An 18536-nucleotide genomic window follows, 5' to 3' on the forward strand; every position below is an offset into this window, starting at 1 on the left:
TATATAATAATATAATAATAAAAAGAGAAATAAAGTCCTATAATATCTTAAAAGATATTTACAGTATGTATATTACTAGCTTATAAATTAAAAACGAAATATTATATTAATCGTTTTTAAATGTATAAATATTAAAGATTATATATGTAATCAATATAACAGGATTTTACAACAGCAGATTTGAATAGGCTTTGAGGGCAGGTAGATTTTATTATTTTTTCTCTATTTATGTAATAAAATTAAATAAATTAAAATATACTATATAATCAATATAGCTTAGCTATTAATAGACTAAATAAATCAAGAATCTATTACTATTATAAGTATATACTTTCTTTATTAGTTAATAGAATTTTTCAAAAACTTTTTATATAAAATCTAACATTTCAATTCTTTCAAAAATTTAATTATCTTTTCAAAATTCTAATGATTATTAAAGTTATTAAAGAAAAAGAGTTTTTATAACAAAAAGTATAACAATTTCGAGCTAAAAATGGATTATCTAGAAAAACACCTTAATATTATAAATATTCTATTTTTATTATGATTTTTTTATAAATTCTTTTTTAAAAAATAATGATTAATTATTAAAATATAAATATTAAGAAAACCTTGACTTTGATATGTTTTCGAAGTAGTCTACATGATGATATGACCTACATACTAATGAATCAAACTATATATAATAGTTGTATTTCTTTTTTGTAATAAAAAATGACTAGTAATTCATTCAACTAATTTTTAAATAGATTTTATAATAATTAATAATATATTCGAGAATTTTAAAATAACTATAGAAATATTTAAAATGAGTATGTTTATAATTAAATTTTCTATAGTATTATATAATTTTTCTATAAATGAAGTATAAAGCTAGAAGAGAGTATAAATGATTATAGTAGTAGTAATAGTATTTATTAATGTTCAGCGAGTTAGTATAAGACTAACCCTGAGAATCTCCTAAAGAATTTAAGAATATACTAAGCTATAAACTTATTTAATATTACAGAAAATATATTTTTATATAAAAGCAAACAAGCTTATTCAAATAATTCTTTGTCTACTAATTAAAATAGAATGAACATTTTTCAAAGATTTTGAAAAATCAAACATGGTTTTAAGGAATAAATGAGTATATATCTTAACAGTAAATATTTACAGGTATAATTAAAATTAAATATATATATACACAAAAAAAAATAGTATTTATTATATCCCTAATTATTATTTAATAAGATATAGAAAAAGTTAATAAACCTTTAATTCGCTTTAAAAATATTATAAATAAACTTTAATTCTTTATATAAGCCTAATATTTAAAGTCAGAATTATAAAAATTATATTATTTAAATACTGTTAGATTATTTTATATGATTGTTACTTTTTTAATTCTTTATTTAATTCAATTAAAATAGTTTTATTAGAAAAGACGATTTGTTGAAAAAGACCATTAGATATTATATTATACTATAATACTAATAAAGTTAAAATTCATTCTAATTAATTAGATCGCTTGAATTGAGTTTTATGAAGTAAAAGCTTTCAATATATATAATATTATAGTCCTTACGAACAGTAAGATTTTAAAGAAGAGAAACCTCTAATAAATATATTTTAGATTATTATATTCCCTATTTATAAGTATATTATTTAATATATTATCATTAAGTCTTTTAATTTAATTAATTAATATTAATATTATTCAAGGGCTTGTTAAACTTTTTAAATTCAGTTCTACTCATTTAACTAACTTTTTTATATCTTTATTATTACTTTATCTTATGTATTATTACATTATAGATATAATATTAAAAATAATAAATAATAAATAATAATAAGTAAAAATAAACATTAAATATAAACTTATTCTCTATAATATATCCTTTATTACTTTATAGATGTATGAAACTAATAACTACTCTTTTATATATTAAAGAGATTTTAATATATAGATTATAGAGAATATAATTATAGATAAGATAAGGTTTAATTTATTCTTTCTATAAGTGTATTTTTATCTTTCTACTACCCTATTATCTAAATTTACTTATAAAATTGTTTCATCTATTAATTAGTAATTAATAAGCTTTCTTTATTCTCTTGTATATCTTCTACTCCAGCATTGATTAACTTATCTCATAACGACTTTATTTCATTATACAGATGTCTTTTTATGTTTATAAATTACGTTGTTGATACTTCACGCGCTTCAATAGGTTTAGTCGTCCCCTGTGAGCTCCGCGGCGCTAAGAAACCCGTGATGAATGGCTCTATCCTAAGCTTGTAGTTACAGATCTGCCTCATGTCTTCAGTAGCCTACCGCGCTCAGGCTTCATGCTTTGTCTCAACAACAGATCATAGCAGTCTTGCTCGCTTTTTAATACATTATTGCGACATTCCTCATCTTGCTGTCGATCGAATTACCTTTTACACATTATTGACACAATCATCAATCCATACGGATACGTCTTCCCTATCAACTCGAGTAAATAATAAGTAAATCATCGGGAATCACCATATAATCAACATTGAATTGAATCAATCCGAACCCTGATACTACTACAATCAATCAATTCTGCACCTGCTTCCTTGATTGAAAACAACATCCATTACTCTGAAAATCAGGACATCTGAAGAAGGTACATCCCCATGCATTTTCCATTTGATACATCTTGTTCTTCATTTATACAGACCAATACAGTCAGTTTCCATTGTGTCCAAAGATCTAACAATCATGCAGGGCGATCCTACCAAAAATTAACACAACCATCCGAACTCCTTCATCCTCGGACACACACCCATCAACACAAGCAAACTCAAGAAACCATCTCAAAGATCGAAAAATGGCAGCACCAGGAACCCAATCGCTCAAGGTCAGATTCATTATATCATATGGGATCGTCGATCTCATGGTTTGTTGAGCAAGGAAACTGACCTTATCTGCGAACAGTGTGTTGTGACAGGAGATGGAGCTGTTGGCAAAGTACTTCTCCAGTTTATCAATGTCATAATCAACTCAATCACTTACATTATTTTTACAGACATGTCTCCTGATTTCGTATACTACTAATGCATTTCCTGGAGAATACATCCCTACTGTGTGAGTTTGGATGCTTGGTTACAACAGGCTGGCCACTAACTCAGCTAGATTCGATAACTATTCTGCCAGCGTGATGGTTGACGGAAAGCCAATAAGCTTAGGTCTGTGGGATACTGCCGGACAAGAAGATTATGATAGATTGCGCCCGCTTTCCTATCCCCAAACAGATGTATTTTTGATCTGTTTTTCGATTGTCAGCCCTCCATCTTTTGACAACGTCCGAGCAAAGGTATGTGTGGAACTCTTCCAGATTCGCAAAACATGATCATATCCCACTGACTCAACCGAATAACAGTGGTTTCCTGAGATATCCCACCATGCGCCTGGCGTTCCGATTATCCTTGTTGGAACGAAATTGGATCTCCGAGATGACGAGCCTACCAAAGAATCCCTTAGATCCAAACGAATGGAACCTGTAACCTACGATCAGGCAAGAGTTGTTGCTAAAGAAATCAGGGCACACAAGTATTTAGAATGTTCTGCGCTCACACAGAGAAACCTCAAGAGTGTATTCGATGAGGCAATTCGGTAAGATATTTACCTCGAAGCATGATATGACAATGATCAACTGACCATATGAAGTGCTGTCCTGAGTCCACAACAACAAGCACCCAAGCCGAAGAAGTCTAAGTGTACAGTTCTATGAGGCCAAATTGAGTTGAAAGAACAACAGGCGACGATCTACAGACACAGTGAACTGGTTGGAAGTGGTTTAACTTCTACAATAATCGAAGATGCAGAATTTCGAGGAGTAAGGTGCGGGGAAATATGAATGGGTTAATACAAGCTTTATCTGTTTTTCGACTTTTTCAATTCTATGTCGTAGAATTTGGCATTAAATGGATGTGGCAGCATATATCGATGCAACATGCGTCCCTGAAGATACCGAAGATACCTCTTTTTCTGTAGATAGGTCACGATAAATGCATGGAGTAATGAACAAATCAATATGTAACTTCAATTTTATTAATACTGAAGATCGCTTCACTTCGATTTGTATGCTATTTTAAACGGGTATCATAATTCATCCACCGATTCTTGCCTTTCTACTTGGATGGACTCCACTATCCTCGGCCAATACATGCTTCATTCCCTGAACTGCCTCCTTTTTGCTAACCTTAGGATTGTCGGCCTGGTGTTTTTGTCAGTATATTACGAACAACCAGAAGTGTGCCGTCCAGCAGTAGAACCATAAAAAAAAGGAGAAATCATTACCTCTTGTGCTTGTCTCACTCGTTGCTCATTCAGTTTCACATTTTTCTCTTTGATTTTGGACCGACGATCTTTAGTGTTACCACCGCCTCCGGCACTATCATAACGGTTAGATGGAACACGAATGGTGGGCGGAAGGATGCCACTCACGTCAACTCAACGTTGAGCTTTCTTGGTGCTGAGACACGATCATCGAATGTGGATTGATGAAATTGCTTCAAGCAAGTTTTCATATGATCATAGCCTTCGAACTCAAGGAAAGCACAACCCCTTGATTTAGTAGGATTTCCCTTTTCCGTGAGATGACGAACCGACGCAGGTTTAACGGCTGCAAAGTGGTTTTTTATCGATGCTGTTGTAGCAGTGAATGGCAGGTTTCCTAACAACATGTAAGCCCAAAAAATAGAAGTTGCTTTAGGAAGGAATTCCTACCGATAAAAACTATGAATCTTGCAGCCTTGCTCTCGGAATTATCACCAGAGCCACCGCCTTGCTTCTTGGTCTTCGCACGCTTTTTCTCGGCACTAATTTGATCGGAGGGTCCAGTAACATTTTCTGTCGCAGGTTCTGCCGTCTGTACTATGGACGTCGACTTTGCGTCAGCCTCTCTAGCTTTTCTCTCCGCTTTCCTTTCCTTCTTAGACTTCTTGGGCGCAGCTTCGGTCTCCGCTATATCTGATGGCTCTCCTATTTGCATGGGCAGTAAAGACGACTCGGTTGAAGAGGTTTTATTCTTCTTGGACTTGTGATGGGACTCGAAGTTCTTATCTGCAATCTCTTCGTTCTTGTCTGAAGTAACGGTCTGGCCCACTTTCGCATCATCATCTATAGCTCTTTTTCTCTTTGTCGAAACGGCGCCATCGTCATTTGCTTCTGTTTCGAGGTCGTCCGGTATGTCTGGAATTGAATTCTCAATCTTGCGCCTCTTGGCCTTTCTTTCTGCTCGAGAAGCTCCCGTTCCAAATCCCATAATGAAGCTAAATCGGTAGGCTAATAGTCGATGTAAGAATTGGAAGAATAGGTGGTTATCAAAATGTCAAAATCTAGCCAAACATTTTTTGAGTTTCCAATTTGATTATTTCCTATCGCGAGAAATATTCTGCCCATAACGGTGAGAAGGATAAATCTCACTAGCCGATTTCGGCTAGTTCTGAGATGCCTCGATTTGGCAGGAAAAGCATTCAGTCAATCACTTTCCAATCATGAAACTTTGGTAGGGAAATTTATCATAATCTATTTCGTCGCTTAAAGTGCATACTTACGTATATTTCTCCTAACAAAACTTCTACTAGGTAAACAAAACACAAAGGAAATAGAAGTGCCTTGAACGCCTCTAGACCAAGACCACCAGTTCTTATTTTTTTTATCCTTGGCTTTCCATGCAATCGTTCCAAGGCTTAGCTGTATCATTAATAGGCAAAAATACATGGATGTAATATCAAATACTGATGGATCATGCTCTGTATGTATCCACCCTTGTCGCTCCACACCATTTGGAAGTCGGCCACGCGCCCTTCCGTTGAGATCCAGAAATTTCCGTCAACTTGCATCTGGCTATCAAACAGCCAAGTATAATCCTAAAATTGGAGCTAGGAAAGGGAACAATATGCTCGGTAGTATTCTAAAGGCGTCTCCAGTATACAGAAGGGGACTGGCCGTGGCGAGTTCCGGGGCAGTATTATAGGTTGTGTGAATCAAATCAAGAGGCGCCGTGGCAGATGGTGTCACTGACGCTGCCGCGGTGTCTCTCGTAAGGTGCACCATGGGTGGAAGTGATGAAAAGGCTACTGCAGATGAAAATGGGAGACCACTTTGAATCGGAAGTCCGCTAAGTGTTGGATATCCTGCAATTGACTCCGAGTTGTCTATCTTGACACCTTGAAGATATTCAGCTTCTCTTCGGCGCAAGGAATCGTGATTTGAAAGCCTAGGTAATGCTAGAATGATGTTGTCGGCAACGCCAACGCATCGAGTAATTGTATGATGTAACGCGGAACCAAAATGTGCAGTATCGCATTGGGAATATATGCATTTGAAGACGGACTGCAGTAAATTCGTCAGCGTATGATGTTAAGCATTAGAAGCAACGACAGGGCAAAGCTATGGTATGACCAACGTTATGATATTCTGCATCTTGGCAAAGACATGTGTTTTTGTCCACACATTTACTGACATATTTTGTGTTTTCCCAACACCGCACTGCACAACCTGCACATATATGTTAATGTGGTACACCTGAGTATCCAAAGAAACTTCTTTGCCGGGAGCAGGGAAATTCCCGTCACTTGTAGCGGGATTGTTCACCATTGCCATGGCTAACAGCAATATGGCACGCCTCATGATATACGTAGTAGTCCGGTCACACTCGGTCCCAAAATCACAGGATGGCCGTCAAATGACCCTGGAACGTTGCGAGTAGATACTTTTGTTAGGAAACGTTATATCGAGAAAACGGGTTCAATGAGTGTGTGGAGACGGCTAGAAGAGAAGTTGTTGTGTTGAGATACGTAGAACGAGAACGAACAAGAAAAGGACCAAAAATGAGATGAGGAAAGCTTCATACCAGTAGCTCTCATTTGGTTAGACCTTCCTCCTAGAATAACCATGCAACACGGACTTGCTTCATCACGCCAAAGCTGCACCAGGCATTTGCACCTTCCTCGGATTATGATTATCTTCTTTTATTAAAAGTTCTATAGTGAAACTTTATGAGGAATTGACAATTGCAGTCAGTAAAACAGAACTTGTAACTTATCCGTGGAGCTGTCATATCTCTCCCTGAACGCTTTCTGGCCCAGCCAAGTTGTCAAAGGGATCTGCGTCTCTTTCATTTCAAGTATACCCCTCTTCTTCTGATCAATGTGAGAGGCATCGATAACAATTCTCTCCAACCTATCGACCGCGAGCGAACCTCCATCCATCAAATCCTTCAATCTCTGAGGTGTACCGACAGCGATTCCGGTCCTTGAAGATTTGAGAAATCCAATGGAATCCTTAAGCTTGATGTGTTTTGCAAACAACTTTGCAACTTTCACATCCTTGGTTTGAAATTTTCGTACCGCTCTATACAAACGTCAGAGGACAACATACATACATATATATGGCCAACCCTAATCATAACAGGAACATGATCATACCTGGCAAGGTCGGCTGCCCTTAGGCCTGCAGCAGTAACAATTATTGTGTGTGGTGATCCATTCTTCTTTGATGCAGACCAAAGTTTTGTTGTATTATCAGAAAATTTCTCCAAGAACTCAGGTAAATTATCAAGGCTTCGTGGCTTCGTCCATGATGTAGTATCCTGAACAGCAGAGACTATTTAAATGCCAATACGTTAGCCAAGTTCATAGCATATTTAAAGGTAGGTTCTGTTCACCTGGTATGTATCGATCTTCTAACTCGACGGAACTAAGATCACTTTCGAATCTTCTTGTTTGGCTTGCGACATAATCAACTATTAAATGATCATTCATCTTTGCAATCGCATTGTTGAGACCAGCCTCGACATCGATATCCTCGTCATTAAAGGAGGAATGCTTCTTCCTTTTCGCAACTTCGTTAATCTTTTCCTTGGGCCCTTCTTGATCATGATTTCCTCCTCGCTTTCTTTTCTTCGAAGTTGTTTTGTTAGAAGTGTCAGGTCCAGATCGGGTTGTTGGAACTTTCACTTCTTCAATCAGAGGATCCTGAAGTTCATTTTCGATTGACATTGTGACAGTATGAGCTCAAGTCGGCGCCGGTTCGAAGACTTTCGTAGTAGGACTCGCTGTGAAGTTTTGCGTGAAAGATCCTGCTTAGGTTTTAATATGGACAGGAATTTTGACTCTGGCGGTTATGATTCCAATTTTGGTTGTAGCATGCACAGAATTTATCAATTGCCTTCTCTTCCTATTTCTCTTTCTCAGCCTTTTTCAATCGAAGTTCTTTATAAAATAATTTAAAGCCTTGCGGATCCACAGATGCACTGCATATCAACGAACGCTAAGATAAGATAAGGTTCGCGCGTACAATTACTGTTCTGGACGCGTCTTATCTAAACATTGGTATTTCGATCATCATGTCTAACTTAACACTATGAGATACCACTAAGTATATGTTTTATTTGTTTCGGAACTGAATAGATTTGTCCGTCAATTTTAAATTCAGCTTTGCCAGGATAAAGATAAGCATAGTAATTGATATTTTATCTATTTGCTAATAGAAGATACACATCGCTATGAGTGAAAGACCAGAAACTCCTTTGCGCCGCACTTCTACTGTTGGACTATCTCCAACAAGCGCAAGCCATGCGAGGACGCCCAATCGTGGCCCAAGGCTAGGTGGCTCAGAGCTTAGGAATAAGACTTTGACACCTCATGGGAGAGCAGCTTTGCGAGAAGTTGAGGCTCGACGAGCAGGATTGACCCCAGGAAAGGATAGAAGACGAAGTGGCAGACAGCAAAGGGAAACACCTCGAGATATATTGAGATTATTGAGCAGGACGTTAGCTCCTCAAACCCGTCCGACAATTCCATCACCTCAAAGAGCACCCAGCAATTCCAGAAGACAGACGTTACTTTTGGATGATGACTTTGACGACGGTCCGAATCTTGTGCCCCCACGACTTTCCATCCCCCTAGACGACGACAATGACGAAGATGATAATGAGGACGACGAAAGTCTTTTGCTTCCTAGTTTGGCGGCTTTAGAGGACGAAAATCTGACCACGCGGTCTATCGAGCTTTCAAGAAGAGCTGTCACTGAGAGGCCGAGCAGGCTGTTTTCGAGGGGTAGTTTCGGGAGCATCCGTGGAAGCGACCAGTTCGGAAACCTGGACGAAGCAGAATTTGGACGAGATGAAACGGAAACAAGCTTCTTCAATGCAAATGATTTTGAGAATGATGATTTCCGAGAGATGGCTAACTCTCCATTTTTTGGAAGGTAAGTTCAGGTGCCTACATTCAAACAGGTCCATTGAGCTGACGCAAGCTAGTGACCGCGCAGGATTACAGGGAGAATTAGAGCCCGCGTTGCATCGCCGATCTCTTCTACCAGGGCGAAGTAGTGACATCAGACCTTATAATTCACCGTCCGAGGAAAGGGATGCGACGTTTGTGTTCACAGTTCCGCAGCCCGAGATACCAGCGCAATTTGAACCTTCGCCATCACCAGAAGATAATCCCACTGCGATGCCTATTATGGACGAAAATTCTTCACCTCCTGCCAATTTTCAAGGAGATGATTTTGAAATGGACGATGAAGCCATGAATGGTGAGAGTGACACTCGAATACTTTCGGATCTTGTAATGAACGATGAAGCCATGGACGGTGATGATGACACCCGAAGACTGTCGATCGGAGCGCTCGAAGACTCCCGCTTTAGTGATGATGAACCCCTTAGAGTATCCGTTCAAAAGGCGACATCTGAAAATTCTAAGAGGACATTCCAGAAGAAGGTTAACAAGGTTTCAAAACATGGACTGAAATACAAATCATTGCCTCTAGGTGTAGTGAAGAAACATGCAATCAACCTGGCAAGGAATGGAGCCGGCAAAGGAAAAAAGTTGAGTGGAGATGCTCTTGATGCGATCATGCAAGCAACCGACTGGTTTTTCGAACAGATTAGTGATGATTTAAGCACATACTCGGAACATGCTGGACGCAAAACCATTGATGAGAGTGATGTTTTAATGCTGATGAGAAGGTATTTATCTAAATATGACTAAAGTCTTGATACGTGCTGAGTGTTTTACAGACAACGCCAAACCGATGCTACAACAACGCCATTTTCACTTGCACAAAGTCGCTTGCCTAGAGAGCTTTTACAAGACGTAAGAATGGTTCCCCCCTTGATCTCAAAAGATCGATCCCGACCAAAACCACCCAGAAAATGAGGTACATCACGCGCAATCCTCAAGACCATTCTTTATTCTGACGAACTCGTCGAGCGATGTCTGCAGATGGTTTCTTCACAACCATCCATAGCATGACTGACGTAGCAGCAGCCAAGGCGTACCTGTGAAATTAAAGCGTTAGCACACATGGCGACGGGTTGCAATTACTTTTTCGCCAACAATTAGAGGTACCTACCATGTAAATATGTACTGTGTGTGGTTGTTTCGGAGATTAACTTCTGCCGGTCTTCCTATTGGAATCCCACGTGCAGCGCGATCCCAAGCCATCAAGAGGTCAGGTTCTGTGGTTTTGTAAGCTTCATGGCACTTGAAATATAATAAAAATGCCATCTTACCCATTGTCTCTTCAATCCAAACAGGTTGACTTCCTGTCAACTTAGCCATTTGCTCGACGTCAGGAAAGTAGAATTCCTGAGTCTGTGGACTATTATCTGGCGTGAAAAGATTCTTCTTCCAAGGTTCGCGCAACAATCCCTCGACCGTCACCTCCCCTTGAGGCAACCCGTCGGGCCTACTTGTTTGCTTCTTAAATTTCTTTTCGATCCAACCTCTGTTTACAAGAACACTAGTGCCCTTGCCATCCCGCTCCAAAGGGGTAATGACGAGATATCCGTCTTTCCCATCATGCAATCGAGGGCCGATCAGCATTTCTTGATCGTGTCTAAAGTGACCAGTCGCAAAAATTCTTCTATAGTCGAATTCTTTTATTGCTGAAGGATCAATGTGTGGGGGAAGTGGTAATGGGTCACGAACGAGGCGATCCTCAAATTTGGCAATGAGCTTTGATTTCCAATCCAAACGTTGGACTTGCCATGTCCCCAAGGCGAAAGCCGTTAGAGGAATCAAAGCTATTTATCATGTATATCAGACAGTCTTCTCAGCAATAATGGTTGGGCAAGCCATGACTTACCTAGAATAATAAGGCCAGGCCCATGCCTTCTTCCTGTGCGAACTAAATTCGGAGGATTGTCTATTATAGATGTGAAATTGGGATCATCTGCAGCCTGTCTGGACTTGACGCGGGTTCCCGCGAAGGATTGATGATTTCTTGGGCATTTTGGGGATTGGAAGGGAAAAGTTATCCTCCTAGCATAGGATGAAAACGTATTGATACGATTGTAAGATAGAGCTGAGACAGGGGAACGCATATTTAATACGATTGACGCATGGAGTTTATACACCACGTCAATATGCTAAGTGTTCCTTTGGTGTTATTACAGTAGTAGATTCTACCAGGTGTCTATACTCCGTAAGTATAAGTAATATATTCTCTCCAGCTCTCTTATCGTCACATAAGGTATGCCGTGCACGTGCAAGACTATTTTTTGAGCTTCCAAGGTTGTCTGATTACTTATTTGAGCGGGTTTCAGCCACACTCGCCACATCAGCCACTTGAACCTTTGTGATTACATAGCCCTCCGCTCCGGGGGCTGGAGGTGATTTGAAGGCTATCAAATGCCTAGGTACTCAGTACCCAGAATCTATCTGGCATTTCTATTCACTCTGTCACTACAAACTCTTTCCATCAGGATATCATACAACATCATATCTTCCAGAATTGAAGCAATTACATTGACCCTCACAGATACCTTGAATACCAGGTGATATTTACACTGTTCCATTCACTTACAATCCAGGACGTTGCAGTAGAGAAATCCACTCTTTGTACTTCCCCTCAACGATCTGTTGACTTGCTCACGTCACATACCATACCTGTTAATATTTTTCGTCCTCATAGCTGGAGCCGGTCTTCATAACACGCACGCTCTTCATATTGACTCCAGAACCCGATATACTCTCCACTTTTGCAAAGTCATTCGAGAAATATATTGTTTGGCAATTTCGGTATATGGTAGCGGCGGCAATGTTTTACACCGGCGATATCAATAGCGGGATCAGCAAAGCTTTAGCGGAATCTAAACTTGTTGCATGTTTCGTAACGAGTAAATATCATTCCTCTCGTATTTTCATTCGATTGAAGTAATGACCGCGTGCCCAACAGATGGTAACGAAGAAAGTAAACTCTGGGAAGATGATTTCTTAAGAGATTCCGAGGTAATTCAAGAACTGTGAACCCCTCCTGGCTTGAGCTAAATCGCTGTCTAGTTAAGTTCTCACCTACAAGAAAGAACGGTTTTGTTGCGTCTCAGTGCTGGTTCTGAAGAAGCCAACTATCTCGCTGCAATCTTTCCTATTCCAAAAGCACCAACTCTGGTTGCTATACGGTGAGCGACATTTTTTCATTTTCTCATTTGGTATATCTTAATGTCCATGGGTGGGGCAGATGTTATCAGTTCGGGGTATAAATCAATCATGCATTCTCATAGATGGTGCTTTATCTCAAATGTTCAAGTGAGATAGAGAGCGCCTTTCTTGTTCATGTTGAAGTGGCATGAATTCGCGAATAGTCACGCTTTCCCCTTTTATAGACATATATCTACTTCTTTTGCTTCAATTCTTTGGCCCCGCTATTCTTATACTCTTGACTTTAGGCAATCAAAAATTGTGTTGGGAGTGCTGACGTCTGGGCCAACAGGAATGGAGAACTCAAAGAATACTTAAGTGCAGGCATATCCAAAGACGACTTTCTAACGCGATTCAAGAAAGCTTTGGATTCTACATCTAACCAGAGGAATGTCGAGAATGATCGCCCTGTGTCACCAAATGGAGCGCGAACCTTAGAGAATTCAGAACAACGTACGTCCGAAGGCCAATTATCGGGTGCTTCACCCACTGGGAATCCTAACACCGGCTCTACGCCCGCTTTACAATCCACTCGTAATAATGCTACTGGGCAACCGAGCTCGAGCTCTCTTCCTAAAGATCCTAAAGGTAAATTACCCGAAGACTCAAGGGGCACTGCGGAAGATCACTCTAAAAAACCATCTCAAGCGGCGGACACCGTTAGTTATGCTGCGACTCAAAAGAAGCGTCAGCAAGAGGCCAGAGAAGAGCGAGCGCGTATTCTTGCACTCGTTGAGAGTGACAAAGCAAGAAGACGAAACGATGCAGGACGCAAGCCTAGCCGTAGTACTAACTCCGCAGAACAGCCAGTGGTATCCAGCGACAAGGATATATCCATACCAACCCCGGTGTCAAAGGCGCAGGATTGTGCCCTTCAGATCAGACTTTTCGATGGATCTTCTATTCGTTCCAGATTTCCTAGCACCAGTACCCTAAGTGGTGACGTGAGAAAGGTAATGTGAAGAAGCCATCAAAGCACCAATTATATCTCTCTGGGGTATTGAAAGACTGCATCATCACCATTAACTTCTATGTACCTAAAGACAATAAATGGCAATGCTGACGATGACTAGTGGATTGACAGTCAACAAAAGGACGACGTGCCTTATATATTCAAGCACGTTTGTACGCCTTTGCCAAATAAAACCCTCTCAATGACCGATGAAAGTCAACACTTGGCATCGTTAGGTCTGTTTCCAAGCGCCACGTGAGTAGCCTTTCACTTAGGCCTATACAGCCTTGATCAATGCTCTTGGAAACTAATATAGAGGCGACAGACTTATCATTGTTCCGGTTCAAACATATACTTCGGCTTATGAAGCAACAGAATCAAGTGGCATCTTATCCAGAGGGATTGCTGCTGGATACGGCCTCGGCGCCTGGGGTGTCAATAGGGTATTAAATACTCTTGGCGGCATTGTTGGTGGTTCAGCTGCTGCATCGGGTACAGAACAGGTGGCCGGACCTAGCGCATCAGCAGGAGGTAGCCGTGCGTCAAATTTAAGAACTCTTAGAGATCAGAATGATAATGACAACCATCATGAGTTGTACAACGGAAATACGGTAAGCTTCGCTAAGTTTACGGTGCAAACACTATGCTAAAAGTTGTAATAGCTTAACTTCGAGCCTCGGAGGGATGAAAACGACAGGAAAGATTGATCTGTGTGAGATACTCCACTTTTCATAATAGCCATGCTCATTGGCGACGAAACACTCTGAGGCATGTGTTATCTTCTTTGTCAATCTTTGAATTTACTAGTGTGGCGTGAATATCAACACGACACATATAGTCAGCTATTGATTTGGCTTGTATTTCTAGATAGGGCATGTGTGTCGTCAGTAATGAACTTTTCAAGTTGAGCTTTTCTGGCAGCATCGCCTCTTTGTTTTACGTACTCATGCGATTTGTCCATTCACGTTTAGAATAAAATGTCGGGAGGAGACATAGTAGAAGCAAAAGCTTACACAGACGACGCGACGGCCCTCCGTTCTAGTGGCAACTGGTCAACCATTACAGAATGTTTATGGGCAATCATTGAAATTATTTACTAGTACAGAACACTGCATCAAGATAAATCATTTTATTGAGTATCCATTTATATAGCTGATTGTGGCCCAACGAGCATCAGCGGAAAGTTCTTCATGTAATGTTGCCCAAATCAAATTGATGTATTCGCCAGTCGAATAATGGTGGAACGATTCATGGGATATCCATATCATGCTTGTATGCTTTCCTTAAGCCTCGGGGCTCATTTCAAATAATCTCATCTCAAGCAAGCTTTGCAGCGCCTTTCTTATGTGGACCGAACAGGCCAAGAAGATAGGCCGAACGTGTCAAGAACAAGAATACCTGTTACATGTTAGCCATTGAATGGACCGCATGAAAAGTACAGATTAAGAGTGGTCATACCGTTACTCCTATATTTCCAAAAGTCATTGAATTCCAATGAGTGACATTTCCGACCCTTTCCCATCCTAAGACACGGTAGGTAACAGCAAAATGACCAATATCACCCAACCAACAAGCAAAGAGATAGTTCCTAATGACTTTCGCCTCCTGCGTACCGCTAAGAATGGCAATCTCTACCATGGCCATCAGGAGATACACCATGCCTAGTTGTAGCGCAACAGCCCGTGCATTATCACTGATAAGCAGGTGGCGTGAAATTACAACCTGCTCCTGAATGAACCACTCTGGGGAGATCATTGCAACTATGAAAGCAGCCACACTATTTCCCAATCAGTATGCTGATGTCGTCAACATTGCACTTGTCAAATACAAACTTACAGTGAAATAGGCTCCAGGACCATGAAGACAAACTTTGGGAAGAGGGGCAACATCGGAGCCATGTTTGTTAATTGTTGCGTAGATATGGTGGTGTATTAACGTTGAAGTATTTTGTAGAGAAAGTAGGACTGTATGTTAAGATTGTTGCTTCAGATGTAGCCGGAGACTGAGGCTGTTCTGCACTTTCGCAACTTGCGATGGTGAAGAGTATCCGTTGAAGAGGGCTATGTTTGAAGGTGTAGAAGTATTGTAGCCGTATAACACTTTAGTGAATATTTTGATAGAAGGAGGCTGACTCGTTGAGTCGTATTGATTGGGAGGGTAGGGAAGGGGTTATCTAAGCTCTATACGAATTCACTAAATGATATAGTAGTAGTAAAGTCTTAATCGATTCAATCTATCTGTAGCTAAGTTATACTGACTATGCAATACATCTAAGTGGTGTTAATTACATAAGATAACTAGGAAAGTAAAGAAAACCTACTCCCCCCTAAAAGATTTAGATTCGCAATTATAAAATCTCATTATATTATAGAATCTTTATAATCTTTCTATTAATGTTGAGCAGACTTGATAAGGTGTGTATATATAATATGTATGATTAAAAGGATTGTTTTATTTCTGTCTATTCTTTTTATATGAAGAGTAGTAGTAGTAGTAGTATTAATTTTCGTTTAAAGAGACCTTCCAAGGGGTATTGAGATGTACTAGATTAAGAATTTAAAATAATATATTATATATTAAAGAATTCAAAAATTATAAAGGGAAAAAGGGATTCTTTAATATATAATTCTGGGTTTCTAATCTTATAGTATTATAATTTTATTATACATTTTAGAAAGTATTTCAAGCTATATTATATATAGCTTTATAATCATTTTTCATATATAATTATAATTATTATTTATATAATCCTTTTATTCTATTTAAGATGGAAATACGCTGGTTTAAATGATATAAGGCTTCAGATAGTTCGAATCTTTTTTAGACAAGCCCTAAATCGTTACTCTAATATTCCTACAAACTATAAATTCGAAAAATTCGAAAAATCCCTTTTTATTTCTCCAAGAGATTCCTTTCTATTCCCTTTTTAGCATTCCTTTCTCTTTATTATATATTGTTCATTTTTCGATTAACAAAATTGATCTTATATTATATAAGAATATCGAAGAGATCGGTGGAAGGACAATCAGGTTTCTAGAAAGAGATAATTCGAAGAAATAGAATCAATATAATTTACAAATTACTAGAAAGTTAATGATTCAATCTTAGCTCTATAGATTCTAATAAAAGAACTATAGGTTCATAAAGGGCACCACATACAGGTGTTGAATCTTCGCCCTCCTTTTTGTATGAAGAGGGAATTGCTATATTTATATATAACGTAGTTTAACACCGAGTGGACTATATCACCGAGTGGGCCACTTTCACCTCAATTTATACCTTCAAATACAAATTATTCAATAATCATTGAATCAATTGATTTAAATTATTAAGAATCTAATAATTTAGAATCTATTATATTGTTTTGATAGGTTCTTATATTATGATCTGGCTTTTCATACTTATTATAATATTTATTAGAAGATACTTCTTTATTAGAATTCCCCTCATTTTGATATTCGTTATATTGAATTTGAATATTAATCTTTTATTGAAATAATATATTAAAAGCCTTTTGTTTAATAAATATTTCTTTTTAATATAATTGAGTTTTTTTTATATATCAATATTTACTTAATACTTTATTTATTTTTTGAAATATATAAATCTCTATATTCAAAAGTGTATTTTAATAAGTTAATCTCTTTATACCCTTAGCTAGAACTAGTATAATCTCAAATAAAAATGTAGAAAAGCTTGATTGATAATGATTTATTTGAGATTTGATTAATATTAATTAAGAAAAAGTTTCAATTAGATTATAAGGAATTTAAGAAATTTATTAATCTAGATTAAAAAAAAGAAGGGTAAATATACGAATTTGAATATCTAATTTCAAAAGTATAACTTTAAAATTAAATGATATCAAATCTATTTCTTGAAATTTTGATTTCATATTCTAAAAAGTAATTGATTTTTTATATATAGTTTTAAAAGCTATAAAGAATTTAATTTTCGAAATATAATTGATATATATTTTAATAAATTTATTAATTTGATTATCATATGAATATTTTAGATTATTAAAATAATTAATATCAAGTGATTAAATTAAATAATTTGAATATAATAGTAAATATATACATTTAATATTATTCTCTTTATAGTATATTTGCAAAGCTTTTGATTTATAGCTTTTATATTTATTTAGTACTAATATTTAATATTTATTCTTTCTTTAATTCTTAATATAACGTGATTTATCATTGAATAAACCATATCATTAAGTGGACCACTTTCACCTCAATTCATACTTTCAAACTCATATTATTCAACAACAATTAAATCAATTGATTGAAATTATAAAGATTTTTATAATTTAGAATCTATTAAATCATTTTGATAAATCCTTATATTATACTCAGTCTTTTTATACTTACTATAGTATTAATTAGAAGATACTTTCCTATTAGAATTCCTTTCTTTTTAATACTTATTATATTGAATCTAAATATTAACCTTTTATTAAGATAATATATTAAAAGCCTTTTATTCAATAAATACTTCTCCTTAATGTAATTAAGTTTTTTTTATATATCGATGTTTATTTAATGTTTTAATTACTACTTAAAGTATACAAATCTTTATATTTAAAAGTGTATTTTTATAAGTTAATCTTTTTATATTCTTAGCTAAAGTTAATATAATTTCGAGTATAAATATAAAGGAGCTTAATTGATAACAAATTATTCGAGATTTTACTAAAGTTGATTATAAAAAAGCTTCAAATGAATTATAAAGAGTTTAAGAGATTTATAAATTTTGATTGAAAGAAAGGGGAGTAGATATGTAAATTTGAATATTTAGTTTCGAAAACATAGCTTTAAGATCGAAAGATATTAAATCTATTCTTTGAAACTTTGATTTTATATTCTAAAAGATAATTGATTCTTTATATATAGCTTTAAAAGCTATAAAGAATTTAACCTTTGAAATATAATTGATATATACCTTAATAAATCTATTAATTTAACTATTATATAAACATTTTAGATTACTAAAACAGTCAGTATTAAGTAACTAAATTAAATGACTTGAATATAATAATAAACTTAAATATATAATATCGTTCTCTTTATAATATATTTAAAAAGTTATTGATTTATAACTTTTATGTCTATTTAGTATTAATATT

General features: G+C 36.8%; 7 protein-coding genes across 7 annotated transcripts; 3 read left to right on the forward strand and 4 right to left on the reverse strand.

The window, feature by feature from the left end:
• Window positions 1-2843: 2843 nt before the first annotated feature.
• EAF01_000346 (uncharacterized protein) lies at window positions 2844-3746 on the forward strand (the record flags this gene model as incomplete). Its single annotated transcript, XM_038908596.1, has 6 exons — window positions 2844-2873; window positions 2951-2983; window positions 3042-3100; window positions 3149-3329; window positions 3396-3628; window positions 3683-3746. The coding sequence occupies 6 exons, from the start codon at window positions 2844-2846 to the stop codon at window positions 3744-3746; spliced, it is 600 nt and encodes a 199-aa protein (XP_038775502.1).
• A 378-nt stretch (window positions 3747-4124) lies between these two features.
• Window positions 4125-5282, reverse strand: EAF01_000347 (uncharacterized protein; the record flags this gene model as incomplete). The annotated part of the gene is made up of 4 exons (XM_038908597.1): window positions 4125-4232; window positions 4316-4409; window positions 4463-4691; window positions 4745-5282. The coding sequence occupies 4 exons, from the start codon at window positions 5280-5282 to the stop codon at window positions 4125-4127; spliced, it is 969 nt and encodes a 322-aa protein (XP_038775503.1).
• Window positions 5283-7041: 1759 nt separating this feature from the next.
• EAF01_000348 (uncharacterized protein) lies at window positions 7042-8022 on the reverse strand (the record flags this gene model as incomplete). Its single annotated transcript, XM_038908598.1, has 3 exons — window positions 7042-7375; window positions 7450-7627; window positions 7689-8022. 3 exons carry the CDS (start codon window positions 8020-8022, stop codon window positions 7042-7044), a joined length of 846 nt encoding a protein of 281 aa, XP_038775504.1.
• Window positions 8023-8528: 506 nt separating this feature from the next.
• Window positions 8529-10185, forward strand: EAF01_000349 (uncharacterized protein; the record flags this gene model as incomplete). Its single annotated transcript, XM_038908599.1, has 3 exons — window positions 8529-9232; window positions 9285-9995; window positions 10047-10185. The coding sequence occupies 3 exons, from the start codon at window positions 8529-8531 to the stop codon at window positions 10183-10185; spliced, it is 1554 nt and encodes a 517-aa protein (XP_038775505.1).
• Window positions 10186-10204: 19 nt separating this feature from the next.
• On the reverse strand, window positions 10205-11354 carry EAF01_000350 (uncharacterized protein; the record flags this gene model as incomplete). Its single annotated transcript, XM_038908600.1, has 4 exons — window positions 10205-10307; window positions 10382-10487; window positions 10542-11054; window positions 11117-11354. 4 exons carry the CDS (start codon window positions 11352-11354, stop codon window positions 10205-10207), a joined length of 960 nt encoding a protein of 319 aa, XP_038775506.1.
• Window positions 11355-12070: 716 nt separating this feature from the next.
• EAF01_000351 (uncharacterized protein) lies at window positions 12071-14109 on the forward strand (the record flags this gene model as incomplete). The annotated part of the gene is made up of 7 exons (XM_038908601.1): window positions 12071-12149; window positions 12209-12261; window positions 12313-12431; window positions 12743-13403; window positions 13524-13657; window positions 13728-14013; window positions 14065-14109. The coding sequence occupies 7 exons, from the start codon at window positions 12071-12073 to the stop codon at window positions 14107-14109; spliced, it is 1377 nt and encodes a 458-aa protein (XP_038775507.1).
• Window positions 14110-14719: 610 nt separating this feature from the next.
• On the reverse strand, window positions 14720-15300 carry EAF01_000352 (uncharacterized protein; the record flags this gene model as incomplete). The annotated part of the gene is made up of 3 exons (XM_038908602.1): window positions 14720-14800; window positions 14861-15179; window positions 15239-15300. 3 exons carry the CDS (start codon window positions 15298-15300, stop codon window positions 14720-14722), a joined length of 462 nt encoding a protein of 153 aa, XP_038775508.1.
• Window positions 15301-18536: the final 3236 nt, after the last annotated feature.

This window comes from Botrytis porri, assembly GCF_014898465.1.
Source record: "Botrytis porri strain MUCL 3234 chromosome Unknown BPOR_001, whole genome shotgun sequence".
Taxonomy (NCBI): Eukaryota; Fungi; Ascomycota; class Leotiomycetes; order Helotiales; family Sclerotiniaceae; genus Botrytis; species Botrytis porri.